The sequence below is a fragment of the Myotis nattereri genome (assembly GCF_964212035.1).
Source record: "Myotis nattereri genome assembly, chromosome: 5".
NCBI lineage: Eukaryota > Metazoa > Chordata > Mammalia > Chiroptera > Vespertilionidae > Myotis > Myotis nattereri.
This window is the reverse complement of record NC_138080.1, coordinates 35,894,776-35,920,069: the sequence shown is the minus strand read 5'-3', so window position 1 is coordinate 35,920,069 and position 25,294 is coordinate 35,894,776. Positions and strand designations below refer to the sequence as shown.

The following is a 25,294-nucleotide window of genomic DNA, read 5'->3' as shown; positions in this document are numbered from 1 at the left end:
TCAACAGCAAAGATATAGTCCACTGTTCACAGCACACTTCTAAGGCATTCCTCTACATGACTCCCTGTCCTCCTTAAAGGGGGTGATGTCACATCTGGTCCAGACCATAGCTCTGATCTGGGAGAAAAACCAGAATCCAAACTCCAGTCACAAGTTTATAAGTGTGAACCCTTTATCAGAAGGGGGACCTGCAGAGATGGGTTAAATTCTAGAAATACAACTCAATAAATCTGAGACTAGAGGTAGCCAGGCCCTGGTCACAGACACACATTCGCAAACCCTGGCAGTGTATGGCCTGTGCAAATCAACTCCACCCAGCTGTGCAGCACAGAAGGGGGCAGGAGAATGGGGACTTGCCAATAGTTTCAGCTCTAAAATACTAGGACTCTCCTAAAGAGGGCGAATACAGGTGGCAGTTTGGTCTCAGCATATTTTCTTTGCTAGCTTTACTTTCTGGCAAACCTACATCATGTGAAATAATTCAAGACGACAACTTTCTTTATCACTACTCTTACTTGAAAACTGCGCAATTTTCAAATATCTTCTGCTAAAAAATAACCATATAGCAATTAGAGTCTGATTGATGTTTTCAGTATTTGATGACAAATAATTGCCTTCTGTCCACATCAACTGTTAATGCTGCTTTAAATTTGATTAATTATTCTTTGCAGTCTCTTCCCTAATTTAAAACGTGCCCACAGACATGGCTACGCTCCACTGTGCCCTTGTACTGTGATTAATGTGGTTCCAGGTCTTTATACACGTTGCTGTATTTCATCCTTTATCCTGGGAATAGTCTCTGAAGAGTTCATGGTCTTCGTTCACCAGGAGGGCTCAAGAACCAGTCCAGGGTTGGAAGGAACCTTACCTCTAATCTAGTTTAAATGTCCTTCTAATATTTAAAAATCTGTCATATCACAGCAAAACGATGTCCAAAGCTTGAATTGCCTTCAACCTCTTTAAACAGTTCTGTCCAACTCTGCAGGTCTAATGACAATTAAAAAGCTCATCCCTGCATGGAGCTGAAACCTTGGAATGTCCCCTCCTTGGCTCTGATCCTCTCCATTGAGATCATGAAGAACAAATTTAGCTCCTCTTCCTGGTGACAATCTGTCAACACTTTGACCATTTGAAGACAGCCTTGGTAACTCCATGGACCTCCTGTTGTCTGAGCTGAATACGAGTTCCTACATCTGCTCCTCATTAAGACATGTTTTTGAATCCACTCACTATGTGCTCCTCAAAAGGTGACCAATGTGTCTGCGTCCCTTCAAGGGCAGTGGAGCCACAATTGGTCCCAGTTTTGGACTGATAAGGTAGTAGATTCCTCTGGGCAGGAGGGCCTTTGGACGGACATGCCAGCACTGTGGACGCCCAGGCGTCGCAAAATGAGCAGCACCGTTCTCTCAGCTGCTGGAGGAAACTGGTTACATTCATTTTTCCTAAGAGGTGTCCTTTAGCATTTTTCTACTTCCCAGATGTATCTGTTCATGGACCCTGCCTCTCTAAAGTACTTGCAATTTTATTTTCCTTTGTAGAGTGGATAGGAGATTTATGGAACTTCAATGAATAAATGACCGTGATATTTGCCCGTGGGTGTTGATTAACACAACAGAATGCTTTCAGTTCCAGCTCCATCCTGTAGGACAGATGGGGGTAAAAAAGAGGTTCCAGATGAAGAAAACTTCCTGAATGGTCCCCAAAACAATCTGCAACTACAATATGACCCTCTTCTTATCTTCCTTGAGAAGCAGAAAAACATTAGAGGGAGGCTAGTGTTAACTTGGATCATTTCACTCCATCAGGAAGGAACAATATAGCTGGGAGGCTGTTAGTGAAAGGTAGGAAAACAGCAATAGGTTGGAAGAAGGGCTCTCGGATTGACAGAGGGACTGCATGCCTACTGCCACCACCATGGTCCAGGCTACCATCAGCTCACCCTTTGAAGACAGAGTACCTCTGCCCTTGAGGAAATAGCAACCAGTTTTTATTCTTACGTTTGCTGGTAATGATTGAGGATATGGTTTAAATGGGCAAAGCAGAGTTTCTTGTGAACGAAAAGGAGATAATATAGGTGTTTGGGAAGAGCATAGTATGAAGGCATGTGCAGTAGCCTCCAATAACCTCCAATCTGTTTGTTGTTGTTGTTTTGTTTTTTCAAAAATTAACTCACATCCTTCCAATTCATTCTTCACACTGAAGCTTGAGTGACCTTTTCTGAAATTCAACCATGATCCTATCATTTATTTGGTTCTTGCTTTCTTAAAAGAAAGTATAATTTCCTTAACCTGATAAACTGTGTGTGTAGTGATGTCAGATGACCACCACAGGGATAGGCTCAGCAGAAGAAGGAAACTACCATCTGTTGAAGGTCTAGCTATGATGTAGCCAGCACCACCCTATAGTCTATCCCATAGAGATCTGCCTTATAAGAAAGTTAGCATTATTTCCATTTAACAAATGATGATCCAGACTGCAATGATTTGCTAGTTAGAGGCAGAGCTAAGGTTTGAACCCAAATCTGAGTTCATCTCAACACAATGTCACTATGGAACCAGAAGAGGAGGAACAACATGTTCGAAAAGGAGTTGAAGTATGGAAGTGAGAACAGGGGTGGCCACTGAGTGAGACAGACCTTTTCTGTTTTAGAGTCATCTATTTTTATTTCATCTCTATCCTCACTCCAAACTCTTTGCTCCTGAATTGATGCTTGCCTTTGACCCTCCAGATGTGGCATTCATCTTGACTACCTCCAATAATATTTCATCAAATTTATATATATATATATATATATATATATATATATATATATATATATCCATCCCCCAGTATCTCTATCTCTAGGCTCCTTCTGACACTCCAATTATACATACATTAAACCAACTGACATTATCTCATAATCACCAAGGCTTGGCTCATTTTTCTAATAAATATTTTTTTGCTTCCACCCTCAGTTTGAATAATATCTACTGACCTGTATCCAAGTTCGCCAATCCCTTCTTATGCAATCAATATCCAATGTCCTGTTAAGTCTATCCAAAAATAATTGTTTTATTTTAGGTGCTATAGTTTTTAGTCCTAGAAATCTATTTCATTCATTTTTATAGTTTATATTTCTTTGTTAATGTTTTCCTATCAACCCATTCTGTCTACCTTGTCCTGTAAATTCTTTAATGTATCTGTTTTAAGTCCTTATCTGCTAATTTCAACATATGACTCACCTCTGGTCCTGCTTCTATTAACTTTTCTCTTTTACCTTGTCTTGTTTCTTCACATGTCCAATCATTTCTATTGCATACTAAACACTGTGGATGATACATGTTAGATTTTGTGATCTGATTTCCAGAGAATGTTGAATTTTGTTCTGTCAAGCAATTAAATTACTGGTGGGTTGTCTTGATCCTATGGAAGCTTAGTTTTAGATTTTACAAGAATGGGCTTATTTTGCTTTTCCCCTTAGCCCTATGATATAACCCTTTAACCTGGTTTTATAATTAGAGTTTCAAAGAAAAACGTAAAATTTTATGTCTAACTTAGCAGGACTTGAACTCCAGCTCTTTGCAAGAACTAAGCAGGTACTGAAATCTCAGCTTTTTATCAATTGCTTTCTCCTGGTTTCCTTGGGGTCTCACACTGTACATGCACAGACAAAGTAAACCACAGATTTGAGGGAAATTTGTGCAAAGATGTTGGGATCCCCCCTCTATTGCTCCTTCCTTCCAGAATGTTTCCCACTGGATTCTAGCTACTCTAGCAGCTCCTAGTTTCCACCTCTGTCTCTTCAGCCTAATATGATAGCCATTTTCTACTTGCTTTCTCTTTTTTTTATAAGCAGCTAGGAACTGGGAACTGACCTCAAAGAAAAAGCTGGTCAAATGTGGTGCTTACCAAGTTTGTTTTCCTTATTTCAAGAACTATGTTTTTTCTAGGTTCTGTCCAAAGACCAACATTTGGGTGTTCTCCAGTCCTTGCAGACAACTGAATTTTTTACACATATTTTGTCCAAAGATAAAATTATCCTCAGCTAATGGTTCAGAAATTTGTGCAAGTTCAGAAATCAGCTGAGCCCTGGCCGGGCAGCTCAATTAATTGGAGCTTTGTCCCATACACCAAAAGGTTATGGGTTTGGTTCCCCATCAGGGCACTAACCAAGGTTGTGGGTTTGATCTCCGGTTGGGGAGTGTATGGGAGGCAACTGATTGAATCTCACTCCCTCCCTCTCTCTCTCTAAAATCTTTTTTTAAAAAATATAAATCAACTGAGTTAGGATTTAAACACAAATTTGGCTGGAACAAATATCAGACATTCCATCCCAACAGTTTTTGGAGCTAGAGGAGAGTTAAGAGATTCATGCAAACATTGATTTACTTCACTGACAAATTTTAGTCTTATTTTAAGCATTGATTTCATGTTTTAAATCACATCACTACATTCACTACATTTCTTTGACCTGTGCTCCATTCCACATTTTGTGTGCACCAGAAATACAATCTGAAGTGCTCCTAAACTGTTCAGTGCATTGTGGAACTCACTTTGAATGGAATCAATGCACACATTCAACATGATTCTGAGTAATTTAATTCCATCTAAAAATGGAAGCAATATTGATCTGTAAGTACAGCAATAATAATATCTAAATACTCTACACAAAGTATTTGTATCTGTTTTAGCTAATGTGTTATTTAAAAGGGCCATTTAAATTCTTAATATGCAGGGATAAAAAATACAGCTGACCCTCCAGGCCTGGCTGCAGCTCCTACAAGAGGCAACCAATCGATGTGTTTCTCTCACATCGATGTTTCTCTCTGTCTTTGCCTCTTTCTTCCACTTTCCCTAAAAATCAATGGGAAAATATCCTCAGGTAAGGATTAACAAACAAACCAACAAATGTATAGTACTGGAAATATATTTTATCTTACTTATGATTTTCCTAATAACATTTTATTTTCTCTAGCTTAATTTAAGTAAGAATGCAGTATATAATCATACAACATAGAAAATACATACTAACCGACGATTTATGGTATCGGTAAGGCTCCTGATTAACAGTAGGCTATTAGGGGTTAAGTTTTGGGGTCAAAATTTATACACAGATTTTTGACTGCACAGGGTGCCAGCACCCCTAATCCCTGAATTGTTCAAACTATGAAGACTTAGCATTTGAGAAATACATAAAAAGGTGTGAAGATTTATTATTATTATTATTATTATTATTATTTATTATTACTAATTAAAGGCAGTGTGTATTCAAGTCAAAAGTACTGGACTAGGAAGCAATAGCCTCCTAAAGGGTACCCCTGTTACTTTATTCACCATCCTAAACAAATTATCTTCAATGTAGCAGCCACAGTGGTTCTTTAAAAAAAAAAAGTCATATCATGTCTCTCCTCTGCCCAAAATCCTCTAAAAGCTTCCCATAGTGTACAAACCACAGTTAACACAATTACTTCATAATTTAACTCCCTCTTAATGTCTGACCTCTGTTACTACTCCCCCCCCCGCCCCCCCCCACACACACACACTCCTTTGCTTATTACACCCCAGCACACAGGCCTCATGCCAGGCCCATTCCTACCTCAGGGCCTTTGCACTTAAATATTCCTTCTGCCCAGAAAGCTTAATTTACAGATCTCTGCATGACAACCTCCTTTAGGTCTTAGGTTAAATATTACCATTTCATTGACACCTTCCCTGACTACCTTGTTTTAAATTGTAACCCCCAACCTCAACCTAGCATTTCCTATTCTCCGCCCCATTTTATTTTAATCGACAGCACTTATCACACTGTGAAATCCCATATTACATACTTCAGATAGTTATCTTATTTACTGTCCTACCTGACTAGAGTGTAAATTCTTTGAGGAGTAGGGGGTTTCTGTTTGTCTCCTGCTGCAATGAGTGAACAATTTGATTAATACTTGAATACATTATCTGAATGCTAGACCCAGTTCTACCATTAATTAGTAGCCTGACCCTAAAGTCATTTAATCTCTCTGAGCCTCCGTTTTCTTACCGCAGAGTTAAATACAAAGAACAAGTAAAATTATATATATGAAAATACTTTATAATGTGAAAATTACTTCACAAATATAAAGGTTGTTGCTGGTATTTTTACCGACATTTCATTGCTAGGTAGATTTAAAAAGTCCTACATGAAAAAGAAAAAACAGAGGCAAAATTTTTAGTCCTGTTACCAATGCATTAACAGCAATTGAAAAGCTCTTTGTCATTCAGCTGGTGCACCTGCCCAGCTGTTTATGTGTCACTGAAGACCTACGTACTGGTATCAGGATTAAAACCCAGGCTATCTGCTTTTCTCTATAAAATTAGAGAATCCAGCTCTAATTTTTTTACAGCTGGGAAAGCAAGGGCAGATGCTGAATCCATGCCGATGAGGCCTTTTCCATCTTCTGGTCACCCTTTTGCACATTTCTACTACAAAGCTGTTTGGGTAAGACCTGGCCAAAGAACATACTGACCAATCACAAATTTTCAGCCTAAACAAAGGAATGTTTGTAAGCAGTTCCCATGCCTTCATGGCAGTTCCCTGGTTCCTCAGGGAGGTCTTTCTCTAAGCTCCTAGTGTTATCATATTCCTAAAACTTTCCCAGATGACCTTCCCAAAACCTCTCCCATGAATGTTCCCTATGAGTTGAATACAAACTCTTCCCAATGCAAATGTCAGTGCCATCTGGGCCAAGGTCATACACCAAGGAAGAAAAAGCCTGATGGACAGAGGGTGACAGTAAGTTCTTCCAAGTACTAAATGAATACATGGGTGTATTAAGCAAGATGGATGCAGGCTGCCACTGGAGATATTTTCTCTTGACCTGACAAGTGACAGTATTATGAAAATTAAGAAACCAGAAAGGGTCATCACATAGAAAGACATTTGAGATTCAAAGGATTGCATAGGGGTGTTTAAGAGAGATCAGAAATGTGATCTTTCCTTTTCCTACAAAAGAAACAGCATTGATTCCTGAGAAAGCTTCATTCTGGAATGTCACGTGAGAATATTTTCACTCGTCTTATGGTAAGCATATTTTTTTTTAATTTTTAACATATGTTTTATTGATTTTTTACAGAGAGGAAGGGAGAGGAATAGAGAGTTAGAAACATCGATGAGAGAGAAACATCAATCAGCTGCCTCCTGTACACCCCCGACTGGTGATGTGCCCACAACCAAGGTACATGCCCTTGACCGGAATCAAACCTGGGACACTTCAGTCCGCAGGCCAACGCTCTATCCACTGAGCCAAACCGGTTAGGGCAAGCATATTTTTTAAAATATCTTTTTGAGTTTGTTCATGATAAGGTCTACCATGAACGATCATGAATTCTTTCTATTTTATCATGAGTCTTGGAATTGCAGCTGAGACTTGGAAGAATATATGGTGAGGCCTACAGCAGGAGGACATCCATTTGGCACGCACCACTGTTGATCCCAATGTCTTTGGGCTCAACGAAGATACTTGGTCTTGGTCCATGATAATCCTTTGTCTAAGTCCTGGGGCATTGTTGACACAAGAGGAAGAAAAAATGTGTGTTGTGCAATAGCCCCTGGTATATTGCAGACACTGTCTTCTATAGAATGCAGGAAAAGTTCAGAGTCTTTCATCGTTGTTCACACTATTTTGGCTAAAGGTATGCTGGGCTAAACAACTGTTTCTCAGTGTGGATCAAATATGTTGCTTCAGTTGGATACCACTTTCCTAGGTTTTCAGCGATAGCATTTCCAGTTATCCCTAGAAAAAACAGAACTGGCACTGCTGATTTTGATTGCCCTAAAAAATAACTGTACATTGTATTGGACTTAAAAAATTTCATTCTTAAAAATTATTTTAATTTTGTTTACTTTATTTATACATAGCATCATTCCAAACATAACAAAAATATACATGATAATAATAAAAATAAAGTGAGATTTTTAAAAAATAAGTGGGTCAATAAAGAGCTCTCCTTCTTGAATCCCAAAATGTTTGGCAGTGAGAACTGCACATAGTTTTTACCTACTCACTCTGTGAAAATTGGAGGGCAGAAAGTATGGACAATGCACTCTAATAAATATGTCTATATCTACCCTCTAACTCGTTCACAATATGAAGCCAAAACATGAAAAAGCACCCCAGGTGAAACAGCCCAGTTATTCGTCTTCATGGTAAGCAACATTCCTGGGGAGGATTTTTCATTTCTTGGCTGCTTATCCATTTCCATCATTTCAATATTTTGAAAGCATTCCATGTCTAGAAGCAAGATGGTCTCCAGCCCTCAGGTCCACCTGGATTTGGCGTTTTGATCCTGGGACACTGAGGTTCAGGACCAGACCCACATGGCAGCATGTCCCCTGGTCACAAAACCAGGGGCGAGAACAGGAGAGAATAAGGCTGCCCCTTAGATCCAACTTTGCCGGAGACATGACCTTCTGCCACCCAACTATGTGCCACTTCTTTGTTTTACCCAAATCTGTTGAGGAAATCTGTCTACTGTGATTATATTTTCAAGCATTTGAGCAAGTGGTTACATATATCAATAATTTCATTAAATGCACAAGCAAAAATGGTCATTCAGTCCAATTAAAGAGGTTTCCATCACTTGTTAAATCACTTTTGACTTCAGCAACTATACTTATGTATGCTTCTGAATCATGAATATACATTTAATCCATGCACAGACACATGGAGCAAAATGGTAAATATGGGGAGAAATGAAGCTGCTTTCCTAATCAAACTAGATGTCAAGGTACTAAATAGTTGATAAAATGGAAATTTCTTTTTATAGAAATATTCCAGTTCATAAATACAGGGAAATGCTAGAATTAAAACGTTACCATCTTGCAGCCTCTAATAAAGTAATAGATCTAAGCAATAATCATTAATGGCTTCACCAAAAGAGAGGCAACTGATTATTAAATGTCTCCTAAATGGTTTATACCTATGGATTCTGATCAGGCTTCCAACTCCCAGTTTGCAGAAAATACAGGGGCCTGAAAAACATGACCATTCAATCCCCGACTGAAGAAAACAGTGCAGAATAAATCATCTAATTTTTCAAACAAATAAATTGCAAGGGAAAAGAGAGATGAATTTATAGATTAAAAGAGACTGAATATTTATATCAACCAGTTGAAATGTATGGACTCTATTTAGATCCTGATTCAAGCAAATAGTTTGAAAAAAACATTTATGAGACAACAGTGGAAATATGGACTCATGGGATATTCAATGATAACAAGGAACTATTTTTAGGTACAATGATGGCATTGTGGTGTGTTTTCTTAAAAATTGCTCTTTTGGAGATATATACAAAAATGTTCATGGTTGAAATTATATTACATTTCAGATTTGCTTTCAAATAACCTGGGGTGAAGGAGAGTGAGTGGAAATACAGATGAAACATATTCAGCCCTAACTAATAATTGTTGAAGCTGAGTGAGTGAGGCTTCATTATAGTAGTCTCTCTGTTTTTATATGTTTGAAAGTTTTCACAATAAGGAACTAAAAAATAAATATATTTTAAAATCCAGTGAGAAAAATAACAATGATAGAACATTACCTAAAAGATAACTAGTCCACTGACTCTTTTTGATACAAGACAAGTAACTTCTAGGTTAAGCCAGAGCCTACCTGCCAGGGAAGCACACTGTGGTACCCATAAGCGCATGTGAACCAAACAGCCCCTGGTGGACATCAGGAACCCAAAGAGAGGAGCAGTGTGACCAACAGCTCACAAATCTCCTCATGCTGCTCACTCCAAGGTTATTATAGCTGTACCATTGACTCTCTTACATTACACGTCCTCCTTATTAATATCCTAGAAAAGAAATTTCTTTCTGGTTCTAGAATCAGGAAATCTTATGATTCCCCCAAGCATGTAGATTTTCAGTATCATTAAAACTGAAACCAATCATCACTTCACACCATCAGAATGGTAATTAACAAACAAAATAACAAATGTTGTCAAGAATGTAGAGAAATTGAAACCCTTGTGCTTTGTTGATAGGAATGTAAAAAGGTTCAGCCATTATGAAAAATGGTATGGTAGTTCCTAAAAAATGAAACGCAGAATTACTATATGATCCAGTGATTCCACTTGTAAGTATATAGCCAAAAGAATTAAAAGCAGGGTCTTGGCCCTGGCCAGTGAGGCTCAGTTGGTTGAGTGTCATCTTATATACCAAAAGGTCTCCGGTTCCATTCCTGATGAGGGCATATGCCCAGGTTGTGGGCTCGATAGGAGGTTTTTAGGAGGTAGCCAACAGATGTTTCTCTCTCCATCTCCCTTCCTCTCTCTCTAAAATCAATAGAAACATTAAAAAAAGAAGAAGAAGGGTCTTGGAGAGATATTTGTACACACAAGTTTATAGAAATATTGTTCACAATAGCCAAAAGGTGGAAGCAACAGAGTGTCCATTGACAGATAAATGGATAAACAAAATGTGGTATGTACATTCAGTGAAATATTAGCCTTAAAACAGGAATGAAAGGAGAATGGTGGTTGCTTAGGGCTGGGGGGAGGGGAAATGAAAATTATTATTTAATAGATAAAGAATTTCAGTTGGGAAAGATAAAAAAGTTCAGGAGGGGGGTGGTGGCGATGATTGCACAACAATGTGAATGTACTTAATTCTATAGTACAAACCTGAAACCAATTATACAACTAACTGATCTTTATATATCTGTCAGAAAATATAGAAGAAAATTTGTGGCCAACTTCTATCAGTTAAACTGAACTGTGGCTGTGCTCTTTGTATATTTCATTTCTCATATTTTTCTCAGGTCTAACATTTACTTAAATCTAATAAGTGTTATTTTGCCATCTCTTGTATATACTTTGATTTTCCTGTATTTCATTTTATAACAAGGCCCAAAATAAGTGGTTGGGAAGAATGAAAAGAAGAGAGAGAATATTCTTTTTTATGTTACCTGCAACACAGGCTCAGTATTTTTCTTAAACATGCTGATTGAGTTAAATTGAATAACAATTAACTTTTTTAGTTTTTGTTGTTTTCCATATCTATGTTTCTCTTCTAAAAATGTTAATTACCAGAGAAGCAGTAGAAACATGGCTGTTTCTCCTGCACATCCTTTTGAGCATATTTTCTCGATAGAAATTTCTGCTGAACTTGTAAGATAAATTAAATAAATCTTTCTCATTTTCAAAACTGTTTTAAAAGTTGGTCAAATGGATAGTCACTGTATACTAGTGATAATAGTGAAAAAAATTAGCTAAAACTGACCAGCTCTATAGTTGAGGCCAAATGAGAAATACTGGTATTTCTGAGAGCTCTGTACTGACTCAGAAGAAAGGCATCAGTCTAATTTAACTTAGGCCAGTGATGAGAGTGGACCTAAAAGAAAGTTTAACAAGGGCTGGCCCGTACCCAGCCAGTATGAGATCAGTTCTCAACTAATGCTGTGTGTTATCCTTCAAAATCCCTGAGTTAAAGGAATCATCAGGTCTATTTCAGAGAGATTACGGATCAAATGGAACAGACTAATGTTGGGGTCACCTGCTTGGGGCCTTGATCACAGTTAGCTCTAACTGGGGTCAGCAGGTGGCCCCTGAAGGAGTACCTCCCCAGCTGGCTCTATGAGCAGAAGAGTCTGAGATCTAACAGCATGCTGTCACCCCTATCCTAAATGCCTTGATGACTCATGCCATTCTGACAACAACCCTAGGAGGTAACTATTCTTCCCCTCGCTTTATAGATGAGGAATGGGGCTTAGAGGAAGTCCCAAACTTGTCTGAAGTCACCCAGCAAGATTTATCTGACTACAAGACCTCCGTGAATTCTGAATTCTTTAGACCTTCTCCACACTTTTTTTTCTTGGGGAGGGGAATTATTTTCTGGGTCTTACATGCATTCCACAATGCTAAGGCTGATGGATACGTGGTCTCTAAACAAGTGAAGTATTACTTTACCAAACATTTGATTTATTCCTTTCTACAATGGGTTTAGCTCCATTGTCTAAGCACAGAAATCCCCACCCAGATTCCAGCTTCCATTCTCTAAATACATTCCCACCCTTCCCCACACCAGGACCCCCTCTCTGACTCCAGCTGTGTTCTCTTGGATCAGGTGGGCTGCCATACAAATCAAAGGGGATTTTCAATACAGGCTTGGAAAGGTCTCTTCCTCTTTCCTTCCCCATATTACCTGACCGCTCCGCACTCAAAAAGAAAAGAAAAATTGAGATCATCACACACATGAAAAAGATATATAAGATAAAGTGCGTCTTAAAACATGGCTCCAAATGACCAATTATTGTTCCTTAAAGGTGCTTCAGCTTACCATGGGAAGAAGGCCTATTTTTGTTTCCCCAAGTACCTCATCACTTAAGAACTTTGCACCAGTTAGCAGCCTGCTGTTCTAACAGCCTTGTGAATTTAGATTGTTTGGTTAATTATAAACACATTTCAAAGTCATTCTTTCTGGCTTTTCCCTAGAATGAGTGACTGCCACTCCACAGCCCACAGAATGGTCTTCAGTAGTTTTCAGTCAAGGTTCAGGAAGAAATATGCCACACCGGGATTTGATTATTTACCAACATAATGTTGGATTCAAGCCAATGAGACACCAATATATTTTCCTTTGAAGTCTGACATATTGCCTGCTGCTTTCAATGCTGTTTTCTTGGCTGGCAGACAAAATAACTGTGGCTGTTTCAAAAATCACCTCCAATTCAAGTAGGGAGGGGAGGTGTCTTGATTGGTTCATCTTACAGTCACTGAGCTCATTCTCCCTTGGGGTGGAAGGTGAGTCCCAGAGTGAGCTGCATGTATGGGCTTCTGACAGCCAAGGCCCCTGCCCTGGGGTCAGTCCTTGACAAAGCTATTCAAGAAAGAGGCTAGCAAATTCTTGGCAGCTTGGCTATAAACAGACGTGTGCAACGAGATCATCAGCACATTTTCATGGCTGTCTTTGGCTCCCTCTTATTTGGAGAGCCCTAAGAGAACCTGACAGAGAAAATGGGTTTTGCAGGGATTTGAGTTCACAGAGCTATTGCTCTCAGACTCCTGGAAACCAAAAAGCCCATGAAGCCAAAAAGCCCATGACAACACTGAGGCACTTCTGCTGTTGTCCCTTGTATCAATTCCTGAACATGATGATCTCTCATGGCAGAATCTTACCTCTCACCAAACAGCCTAGGTGTGGGTTTCTAAATGGTAGGATCAAAGAATTTAGAGTTAGAAGTAATTGTTTTTCAAAAAGGTTTAACATTCTGAAACAAAGTAAGTTCTCATTTATTGAGAAGAAAGGATCTTTAAGGCTATTTAGCCCCACTTCTCAATTGGTTAGAAATGACCTCTCTCATTTGAATACCTCTAATGATGGAGAGCTCATTAACTTACATCACTGGACAGTACAATATTAGGACAATGTTAAAATTGCAAGAGTATGATCAGATCAATTATCCATCTCTTATTTAATTGCTATGGTTTCATAAATATAACTTCACTTTTAACTTCAAGGCATTCAGAAAGAATATAACAGTATATATTGAGTACAATCTTGGAAGCTAATATAACTACTGGTGTTATACTATAATATATACTATACATAATGTAAGTCTACCGCATTTTAATTTTCCACTTGTTTACCTCAATTTATTTATTTTATTTCATTGCTTTTCAATTTCAACTTTAATCAATGTGTATTTATTACTCAGCACAATATTTTATAATGTACATTCTCATTATAGGGAAATTCGTACAAGGGGCTCGGCCCTCGCAGCCCCGGCTGCCTCGAGGCCCCACGGCCCTGCCCACTGGTCATTCCAGAAGGTCATTCCGGAAGGCTGTTCCGCCATCTGGTCTAATTAGCATATTAGTTTTTTATTATATAGGATAATTTTTAACAGCACCCTTTTCATTCTCAAAAGTATCCTTTTGGATGATACATTTTATGGTCAAGTACCATACTTTAAAGTTTTAAAAAATTGTAATTTCAGTTTTTTAAATTGTACTAAAAATTAAGACAGGAATCCCAACCCAACTTTTCTGCACTCTTCTCAATAAGCTCTTATTTTATTTTGAAAAGATAAATCTTCTTGACCATGGAATATTTTTAATAAAATGCAAAGCTGCTCCGTGCTTAAGAACCACCACCACAGAGAGGCTGTAGTGTGTGCTCTCAGCGTGGACGGAGTGGCCCTTTGCCAACGGGATGTCACTTTCAATAAGTTATTGAGAGCCGAGAGACCTTTCTGAGTCAGGTAGAGCCTGCTAACAAATGTAATGTGGATGTCCCTGTGCCTGAGAAAGCATTCCCTCTGCTTGACCAGATTTCTTTCATCTTTGGGTGACTCAGTTTCTCTGTCTCTAAAGGAGCACAATAAAGCCCACTTCACAGGACCAGTGTAGGATTAAAGGGATGTTAGCCATGGGGCCCTCTCAGCTACCAGGAACAAAGGCATTAAGTAATTGCAAAATGTTCGGTTCTGCTTCTCCAGCTTATGAAAAAAGGTATCCCACTGACTTGAAAGAGAGCATCATACACAGACAGGGAGAAACCCACAGGAGAGCAGAGCTTATTACCTTCATTATCATTGTCCCGAAGTGCAGAGGAGAGAGTGCAACACAGAAGCTAAAGAACTGTGGTCACAGAAAACAAGACAAGGACTCACCAATGGGCCACAAAGAAAATCTGAAAAGATGAACATCTTACTTTAAAATTAATCTGTGAAGGCCCTGGCTGGTTTGGCTCAGTGGATAAGGCACGGGCCTGCAGACTGAAGGGTCCTAGGCTCGATTCCGGTTGGGGGCACGTGCCTGGGTTGCAGGCTTGATCCACAGTGGGGGGCATGCAGGAGGCAGCCGATCAATGATTCTCTCTCATCATTGATGTTTCTATCTCTCTCTCCCTCTTCCTTCCTCTCTGAAATCAATAAAAATATATTTTTAAAAAACAAAACAAACAAAAAATCCCACAACTTCTGCCCTAATAATAAAAAAAATTAATCTGTGAAGATTATAGGTCAGAAACTAGGAAATAATCTATAGGGTTTCCCCAAAAAATATATACACACTTTAACAGCTCATGACTCTCTTAATTTTCACTCCTTTTCAGGTTTAACTAATTTGAAATAATGGGTGAAGCCAGGCTAAGCTTTGAACTAGGGGTCCTCAAACTATAGTCCACGGGCCACATGCAAATATAACTACTGTATTTGTTCCCGTTGTTTTTTTTTTTACTTCAAAATAAGATATGTGCAGTGTGCACAGGAATTTGTTCATAGTTTTTTTTTTAAACTATAGTCCGGCCCTCCAACGGTCTGAGGGACAGTGAACTAGCCCCCTGTTTAAAAAGTTTGAGGACCCCTGCTTTGAACAAATACATTTTATCCTAAAGTGCCACTAGACTTTTTTTATGGGAGTACATAAAAGATAAAGTTGACGGTACAAAACCAGCAACAGTTGATTAATTGAAGGTGTACAAATACCGAACTAAATGATTCTTGATGTTTGTGATTCCATTGCTTTGTGTTATCAGCAGTGCCTGGACCATAATGGTCATCAGTTTGAAAAGAGGCATGGACAAAAAATTATTCATTTTTGTAGATTCTTTTAAATTTTGGAAATGAACTGTATGTTAATAAACACTGACTTTATAATCACTCAAAGTATGTATGCAGTTTTTCGGGACACCCTGTATATAATCTCTGGTCACTTGATACAATAACATATTCATGTATTTTTCACAATGGAGCATGCCTGTCCCTCACTCTACCCTTCCTTACAGTAACCACTCCAATATAAATGCCTACTGGCAGTTCAATGGCCACTTTCAGAGTGGATTAAATTTAAAAGCCCCTATTTCAACAGCATGGTACATTCAAATGATTAACCAATAGATAATGAAATTGAAACTAATGATGCAATTTTGGCATAAAATATTAAAGCCTCCAAGAAAGAAGCACTGACGTTTCTTTGAGCTGGAAATTAGCCTCAGACAACCCATATCTTTGGAAGTGCTATTGTTGCTTTGGTGAACTCACAGTCAAGTACTCGTATATGTAAGACACTCTCCTCTATAATACATGCAACTAAAATCAACGGGAAAGATAAATAGTAGGAGATGTCACTATAAGCAAAAGCTGTCTCGAGAGCCCTTCAGAGCACCCTGGGAATGCATAGAAATTCACAAATCAATTTGCCAAATTGGTTTAGCTGGAAATCACACTTTTGTGCATGGATCCAGCTGAAAGGCACTTGTGAATCTACCAGACTCTCCCACGGCTTCTTCAACCTGTGCCAAGAATCCAGGGACATGGTCAAAAGAGTGTGGACTTCAGGGTCAGTCAGACTTGGGCTACAATTCTAGCTCCACTGTCTCACTGGCTGAGTGATCTGGCATAAGTCATTTGACCTTTCTGGGAAGGGGATTACATAATCCTACCAGCCTTGCAAGGTGCTGGAAAGGATTAAATACCCAACATATGTCAAAGAGCTAAGTGCTATACTTAGTTTAACCAATTGAGTATAACTATAAACAACCCAGAGTGAGAGAAGCCCACCCCCAAAACAAACCGCTTCCTCACTCCACTTCAGGCCAGGTGGATAAGTAATGTACGTGAGAACAATTTTAAAAACATTAACATAAAATGCAATCGTCTACTTGACCAAAATAGGGACCTTAATTTAAGCATCTGGAAGAGCCAAACCGCAGTTTTAATAATGTAAAAATTCTTAGATGTCAAAAAATATTCTATTTTACATTCTGTACTTGTATAAATTATGCACATGATTCATCTCTTTTAACACCACACCCCTTGTCCCATGACAGTGGGACTGCCTGCTGCAGGATGAGCCTTTGGTCCTGAACATGTAAAACGCAGAAGCAAAGGGTCTCAAAGCCCCCCATCAACCTTCCCATCCTACAGGTAAAAGCATTGAGGCCTGTAGAGGAGGAATTGCTTGCCCAAAGTTGAACAATAAAGGCCTTGATTTGGGATTTGGGGGGAAGCTATTATAAACCAAACCTGTGATGATGATGATGATGATGATGCTGATGATGATGATGATGACAATGATGATGGTAATAATCATCTCATCATAGAGCCTTATTCACAGATCTTTCCAATTCTGTGGTCAAACAGTACCACTGGCCTGCCTGGTACTAGGACTGTCCTTCAGAAACGAAGTTTCCCCATATCACAACAGAAGGAAATCTGCTAAGACAGGTATTATTTTACACTTCCAATAAGACACGAAACCTAGTTTCTAACATGTCTCAGCGTTGGAAAATCTAAAAGACAAAAACAATCTTCAAAAGAACCCTTTGAACATTCATGTGACATTTGTGACCCTGGTAACAGACACTGTGCTGGGCCGACAACTTAAAATGGCCTCATCTGTACATCATTCCTCAGAGGGAGTTATGAGTCAAATATCTGACACACATTTTTAGAGTGTCATTATGCGTAGTTCTTAAAAAATCAAATCCTTCATTTAAATGTCTGAGTATAATAATCCCTAAACACTGATATTTTAAAAGGTGACAGCTCATATGGAGCAAGATGTACAAACACCTAGCCAGGATGAGCTCTCTGTCTCATAACTCTTCAATGGTAAATCATCACCGACTGCTAACTCTGTTCCAGCTCTGGAATTAAGGAAACATTTTATCCTGAGTAGGCTAATATAGATATGGGTTCTCTGAGGCTAATTTCCAGCTCAAAGAAACTTCAGTGCTAAAAGCAGTGATACAACAAAAGCCCTTGCAAGAAACTGCCATCAAGAGCAGGGCAGGGGAACACTAGAGAAGGCAGTGAAGTTGGGGGCTGCAGGTTTTAGGATGGGAGAGATCACAGAACCTGTCTGAAGGCTCAGAGGAAGGAACCAGAACAAAAAGCTGAAAGTCCAGAGAACAGAGATGGAGATCCCTGAGAGGGTCCCAGGACACTGTTGGAGAGAAGACAGGAGGAGGAGAAGGAGAGGGCAGACAAGAAGTAGATACAAGGAAGAACAGTGAAGGAGGAGAGGAAGGGAGGAAGTGCCAGATGTAGAGACATTTTGAAGGAAGTTTAGGTGACATCAGATAGGAGGTGAGAAACCATGAATTAAAAAGGACCTCCCGTCCAGCCAGCATAGCTCAGTGGTTGAGTGTTGACCTATGAACCAGGAGGTCACAGTTCAATTCCCAGTCAGGGCACATGCCTGGCTTGTGGGCTCAGTCCCCGGTGTGAGGCATGCAGGTGGTAGCCGATCAATGATTCTCTCTCATCATTGATGTTTCTCTCTCCCTTCCCTTCCTCTCTGAAATCAATAAAAATATATTTTTTAAAAGTAAATAAAATTTTTAAAAAGGACTTCTCCACTAAAAGGTTTGGAATCTAACAGAGAAGTGCTGCTCCACCATATAATTGCAGTCTTTTGCAGAAGGGTGGACAAAAGTAGGTTTACAGTTGTTCATATGAAAAAAGACATGCAGGTTATGATTATTACAATAGCTTTAGTAACTCAGAAGAATGTTGCAATGCACAGTGCACTTAGGCACAATCTCGTAATTGCTCAAATTGCCGGCCTTCATTGTGTCACATCCTCGCAGTCTACTTGCTGCACTCAAGCACTTTGGCATGGAGTTCTTTATTGTCACTGGTTTCTTAACACGCTTCTCTTATGCAGTGAATCACATCACCCACAGAATGCAGTTTCTGTGAAAAGACTTTATCTTTGACAGCACCCAAAAGACGTCCACTGGGGTGAGAGGTCTGGGGACTGTGGTGGCCATGCCACTGGCCCTCGTCCACCTGTCCACCTGTTGGGTACTTACAACTGTAAACCTACCTTTGCCCACCCCTGTATACACTCAGAGATCACATTTTATTCTGCTTAAAAGATTTTAATTGATGTTTTCTCCTAAAGAATATGCTCAATTCATAATGGAGGAGACAGAGGTCATTCAACTAGATCGAGTTTTGTGAAATAACTCAAAACTACTTGAATTCCATCCAGCCTTTAACAAAATTACGTATCAATGTGGAAGAAAAAAATCCCTCCCTGGAAGAAAAAAACAAGCCCTAAATGATCAGGTTAATTCACAGTGTGGACATAATAAGTAGCAAATACACAGTTTGATATTTGGTCTGCAAAGAGAGGGGGAGAAAGCATATTAAAATATATAGAATAAGCTTTTCTGATCCAAGAAATACTAAAAACTCAGTAGTTGGGGGGGGGGGGGGCGTTGGCTCCGATGATTTGTAAATATCTAGAAGAGCCCAGATTTTGAAGCCCTGAGGACACTTGCTAAAACTCAGAAATTTGGCACTAGTCTTTGCACACGATTTTGGGTTTTCTTTCAGAGTTGATATCTTACCAAATACAGCCATCTGTGTTCCCTCTGGGAAAGGTTCAACTGTTCTGTTGCCATTGACATGATGTTTGGCTATAAAAAAAAGAGAGAGAAAGAAAGAAATGCAAGTTAAGTGTAAAGTTCTACACACATGCTAACACATGTCATTAAATGTGTCAAAGAGCCTGCTTCTCATTTTTATTTAGAAATGACACCAAAGCTTACCCTCTTATGACAGTTTCAAGTATTGTGGGTTTGATCTTTTATAGAAGAGCCTAGAGATAGGCTGTGCAAACATGTCACTTTGCAAATGAGTGTGCTGAGGCCTGGCCTTAGGCAGGACTGTGCAGTAGGTGGAGGCAATGCCAACCCAGCCTGAGAGCTCCTGCCTCCTAGCCAGGGGGTCCCCACTGTGCCAGGCCATCCCCTGGAGAACAAGGGAAGCTCCAGCTTCCAGGGGGGTTGGGTGGCTTCCACTGAAGACCCAATCAATAAAGTGAGTCATAACGACAGTGGGGTCACATTGAGACCAACTTTTCAAGAACATATCATTTCACTACAGTTCAAGCACTGTTCTCAGGAGCCAAAGATACTCACCTTCTTAGAGCCCAGACAGATACTCTAGTGCTTGCTACTACTCTTCATGCACCCTGGTCTCCTCCACCAATCATCCTCCCCATCCCAGTGCATATCAAGGACTTGGGGATGAAAAGTGACCATGTGATTGTTTTCCAGCATTAATTTGTTCCCATTACACCAAACAGCAACCAGATCAGGAATATCTGAATATGGTCCATCTATGAGTATTTTAATAGCATTAGCAACTTTTGAATATGGGCATTTATATTAAAAATGCATAAGAGAAGAATGGCTAGAACGCTTTCACGTTGCCTCACGTAGCGCATATATTTTGATGTAATGGGTCACATTAGATTTATTGAACTCTGGCAAAGGACTCAGCACTAAAGCTAGGCTCTGAGAGGTCTGGGGGGAGAGTATGACATTTTTTCCTGCCCTTCAGGAGGGTAAACAATTCAAAAGCAAATTTTACCAGAAAGCTTACAATTATGTGCTAAGTCCTGGAATGAGGACTAAAGGCAAAGAGTTCACAGCACAGGGACAGTCAGTTGGAAAATCAGAGCCAATGACCTGGAGGAATCACAAGTTGTGTAGAGTCTTAAAGGAGAGGCAGGACTTGGAAAGGCAGAGAGTGAGAACCAGGAATAGATGCAACCAAGAGTCTAGGGCAGTGGTTGGCAAACTGCGGCTCGCAAGCCACATGCGGCTCTTTGGCCCCTTGAGTGTGGCTCTTCCACAAAATACCACGTGCGGGAGCTCACTTACAGTGCGACGGAAACTCCGTGGCCCATGCACAGAAGTCGGTTTTCGGAAAGGAGATAGACGAAACAAGTACACAAGACGAGTGTGGATGGGAAGTTGGAAGGGGTCGAACCAGCAAATGCACCTCAATCAGACTGAGGATGTTTTTAGCAAAGGCCAGCTTAGGAGTACCCTAATTAAGTTAATAACAATGTACCTACCTATATAATTTAAGTTTAAAAAATTTGACTCTCAAAAGACATTTCAATCGTTGTACTGTTGATATTTGGCTCTGTTGACTAATGAGTTTGCCAACCACTGGTCTAGGGCATATTAGAGGTGATATGCTGAGAAGCTATGGCAATGAAAGACAGATTGACAGGCATAGACAGGGTCATGGAACTCCATCCAAACCCATGGGAGCCCTAAGCACCCTCTGCACCACCACTGTAGTCTTTTAGAACCTGAAGGCTTCTGAAGTTCAGTCCAGTTTAGATGATCCCTTTGGGATACTACTAGTTCAGGGGCTCCCACTGGTTCCTAAGTATTTGTGGCACTATCCTAAGAGAAAACCTGAGAGGGGAGTCAGAGCCAGGCTAGGTGAACAAGAGAGCAAGCCCTACAGTAATCTCTAGGCACTAATTGGCACAATTAGTAAATGCAAGGTGAAAGGTCAGGTGGCATGGGACTTTACCACTCACTCATATGGTTAGGACCACTGGTTACTGAATACAAAGGAATGTGATGACACCCCATGTGGAGGTCACAACTCTGTTCTATGGTAAGCACTCCACAGCCTTGCCCGTGGTTCTAAACATCTTCCTTTATACACATCAAGAGCTGTACACCTATTCAAGTGCACTGACCCACTACTCCCACTCAAAAGAATTCAACCTAAGAAAAATGCCACCTAGAAAAAAAACATGATATGCATAACAATATTTATTGAAGTATTACTACTTTTAATAATGAAATCTTAAAATCAACTAAATATCCAAAATAAAGAAATTGCTTAGAAATTTATAATCCATGATTTCTCAAAAGCATGAAATGTTATGCTACATATTTTAAATACAGCATCTGAGAGATATATAGGAATGAGGAAAAATATTTGGGATAATGGTAAGTGAAAACAACCCTATTACACACTGGATGTAGATTATAATGACAACTAATTAAAATGTGAATGCTTATGGGGAAAAACTGCCAGAGAAACATGCAAAACTGAAAATAACTAGGGAAATTATGCAAGATGTTTACCTTTATTAATTTCCTTTGTCATTGTTAGATTCTTATTTTCTAAATGAAAATATAATTGCTTGGAATTTTTTTAAAAAATCAACAAATTATAGATTTAAAAAAATTTTCCCCAATACTTGGTTTCCCAGGATAGTCCATCAGACCTCATTTACAAACCAGTACACATTTACAATAGAAAGTGTAGCCTCTTTGACATTTCCTCTGGGACAGCTCAAAAGCACCTCCAACACAAGCTGACCATCCACTCCAAACCTGACCTTCTTCCAGCATCCCAACCTCTGGGCATAGGACGGCTATCCTCCTACCCGTTCTCTCCCCCTTACCACCCACGTCTAATCTATCACCAAATCTAGCTAATTCTGCCTTCCAAACATCTTTAGAATAACTTCTACTGCTTTGCTACACCACCAAAACCACTCCAGCCCCAATTGTTGTGGCCTCTTGGCCTGGACTCCTCCAAGTGTCCCTACACACCCTCTCTAATTTGTTCTTCCCAGTGTAGTCTCATTGCCTCTGAAAAGAAAGTATAACTCTGGTTATATGACACAAACTCCCCAACCTCCTCCCACTGTGGCTTTCCACTGCATTGAGGCTACGTCAAGATTCTGACACAGGCCCCACGTGCTCTGCTCACCTCAGCCACACTGCTCTCTTGGAACCAATGACCTTTGTCTGCAACACTCACCAGAGCTGCACCTTATACTTCGTCGCTATTTGGATGAGTAGACTGTAAGCTCACGGAGGGCAGGGCCCGAGTCTCTTTTAGCTCACCACATCCACAATACTAGCATGGTATGGGACATAGCATAGTATTCAATACACTGTTGTTAACCAACTAAGGAAAACATAAACAGTTCTAAAAGGACTCTCTTTAGCCATTATGAAAGATATATCATTTCATTCACTAAAATCATCTCTCTCTTTATATGTACCCTAGAGGCCGGTGCACAGATTCGTGCACTGGTGAGGTCCCTCAGCCTGGCTTGGGCCCTCTCACAATCCCGGACCCCTCGAGGGATGTCGGACTGCCGGTTTAGGCCGGATCTCCACAGGGATGTAGCAGTGCACAAAGCAGCAGGTGGCTGGGGAGGAGCCCGAGCCAGGATGGGCACTGCTCCCGCTCATCCCGGCCCCGCTGCACCTGCCACTGCCACTCGGCTGTCCTGCCATGGAGGCAGGAGAGGCTCACACTGCCGCAGCTGCGCTCACCAGCCATGAGCCCGGCTTCTGGCTGAGTGGCGCTCCAACTGTGGGAGCCCACTGACCACCAGGCAACAGCTCCTGCATTGAGCATCTGCCCCCTGGTAGTCAGTGCATATCATAACTACTGGTCGACTGGTCGTTCAGTTGCTTAGGCTTTTATATATATAGACTAGAGGCCCGGTGCATGAAATTCGTGCACTGGGGGGTGGGGTTCCCTCAGCTCAGCCTGCCCCTCTCACAGTCCGGGAGCCCTCAGTGGTGTCCTACTGATGGCCACAGTCTGGCAACAGAGGCTCGGAGCAGGTGTCCTGGGTGTGTGTGTGTGTGTGTATGTGTCCACTGGGGTCCTGCCCCCAGCCGCATTGGAGGCTTAGAGCAGGCGCTGTGTGTGTGTGTGTGTGTGTGTGTGTGTGTGTGTGTGTGTGTCTGCTGGGGGCCTGCCCACAGCCACACCGTGGAGGCTTGGAGCAGGCACCCCTCTGTGTTGATCTCTCAGGCTCCTGGCCTCCACTGTGTGTTTTTCTCTCCCTTGAGCTGTGGCCAGGGTGGGGTGCTGCCTGCAGGCTGTGCTTTCCTGCTCATGGATCACCAGATCACTGCAGAGACTGGGGGCAGGCCCTGCTGGGTGCTGCCCGTGGGGAACTTTCCTGCTCTGGGATCGCCATGGGGTCCCAGCTGGCAGCAGGGCTTAGGCGGCACACGGGGGTCCTGGCTGGGGGCTGGGCTTAAGCGGTGTGGGGCTTAGGCGGCACACGGGGGTCACAGCTGGGGGCTGGGCTTAGGTGCACAGGGCTTAGGCGGCACAAGGGGTCCCGGCTGGGGGCGAGGTTTAGGTGGCACACGGGGGTCCCGGCTGGGGCGGGGCTTAGTTGACGCGATCGCACTGCCTAAGCCCAGCTGCCCAGAGCTGCACACGGGGCTGGATGGCGTCAGGCACTGGCCAGCCCTGCCTGCAATATGCAAATTAGCCGCCATCAAAGATGGCGGCTAATTTGCATATGGCACTGATCAGCCAGTGGGAAGCGTAGCGAAGGTACGGTCAATTACCCTTTTTGTCTTTTTATTAGATAGGATGTGGCCCTCATACAAAAATGATCATTAAAAACGGACACTCAGAAAGTGTCCCCAGCCATGTGGCCTGGACAAAGGGACTCCTTTGTTCCACTCCTTAAATGTCCACCTCCCTCCCCATTCACCTGTTCTCAGCTGAGAAGGCAGAGTACTGGTGGTGGTGAAAAGACTAGAAATGCTAACTGGAGAGGAAGGTAAAAGTTCAAATGCCACTCTCTCCTTACTGCTAAGGTTACCCAGACCTTGTTTTATCTTTTATTCTAGAGCCTGAGGCCTAAAAATAACAGTGTCTGTAAACTGGATTTCACGTTTCCTTCTGAACTGCAGCCCTAGGGGGGCAAAGACAGCCTTCACCAACAAAAGACAGCACAGTTTCAGCGGCTAAGGACATGGGCTCTGAAACGAGGCTGGCTTGGAATCTCAGCTCTCCCGCTTCCTAGCTCAGTCACTTAGCCTCTTTGTGCCTCAGTTTCCTCATCTGTAAGTTTCCTCATTGGTAACAACCTTGTGGGCTGCTTTGAGAATTAAATGAATTAACATACATAATGCACTTAGAACAGTGTTTGGCACATGGTAAGCGCGACTTAACTGTTATGCTAGTATTATCATCTTTGTATGAACTTGATTTTTTATAAGATCTGAATCAGGGAGTAGCAAATACATGGCACTTAGTTACCTCTCCTCCACTTCCATGCACATGACAGACATCCCTAAGCAACCACAGCATGCTTTCTCTAACCCCAAATGTGACCACAAAATCCTTTCTCCTCTTAGCACCCCAAAGAATCTCTCATGTGTGCTTAAATCATTTTGTTATTCCTGGTCTAAGTGAATAAAACAGAAAGATGGCAGAAAGAAAGAAGCCATTTTCCTCCTCATTTCTGCTTGATAAATTTCAATAAGAAGATAGACCGAAAACTATAGGTAGCTTTAGGGACAAAAGAATGGGAGGAAATCTGAGTGCTCCTTTCTATTCTGTGATGAGGGAATGGTGAGTCCTTAAAAACTGAACAGTTGCAGTTCTATTCCTGGAAACCAAGGCTGAACTTCTAAGGGCACTTTCCCATTGAAACTGTGCTGAGGCTAGTAACTGGGAGCCAAAGAACCAGAGATCCTTTAAACACATTATTTAGGTCAAGTAAGATT

The 25,294-nt window shown here is 41.0% G+C and overlaps 1 protein-coding gene across 4 annotated transcripts in view; it reads right to left on the bottom strand.

The window, feature by feature from the left end:
- The window catches only part of MSRA (methionine sulfoxide reductase A), a 391,931-nt gene that overhangs the window by 212,895 nt on the left and 153,742 nt on the right, over positions 1-25,294 (bottom strand). For 3 of the 4 annotated variants that reach the window (XM_081092888.1, XM_081092890.1, XM_081092891.1), the window contains exon 2: positions 19,319-19,387. The exons of the other annotated variant lie outside the window; for it this stretch is intronic. In XM_081092888.1, the coding sequence (XP_080949014.1) occupies positions 19,319-19,387 (69 nt within the window). The remainder of the gene's footprint in view (positions 1-19,318; positions 19,388-25,294) is intronic. 4 annotated transcript variants of the gene reach the window in all.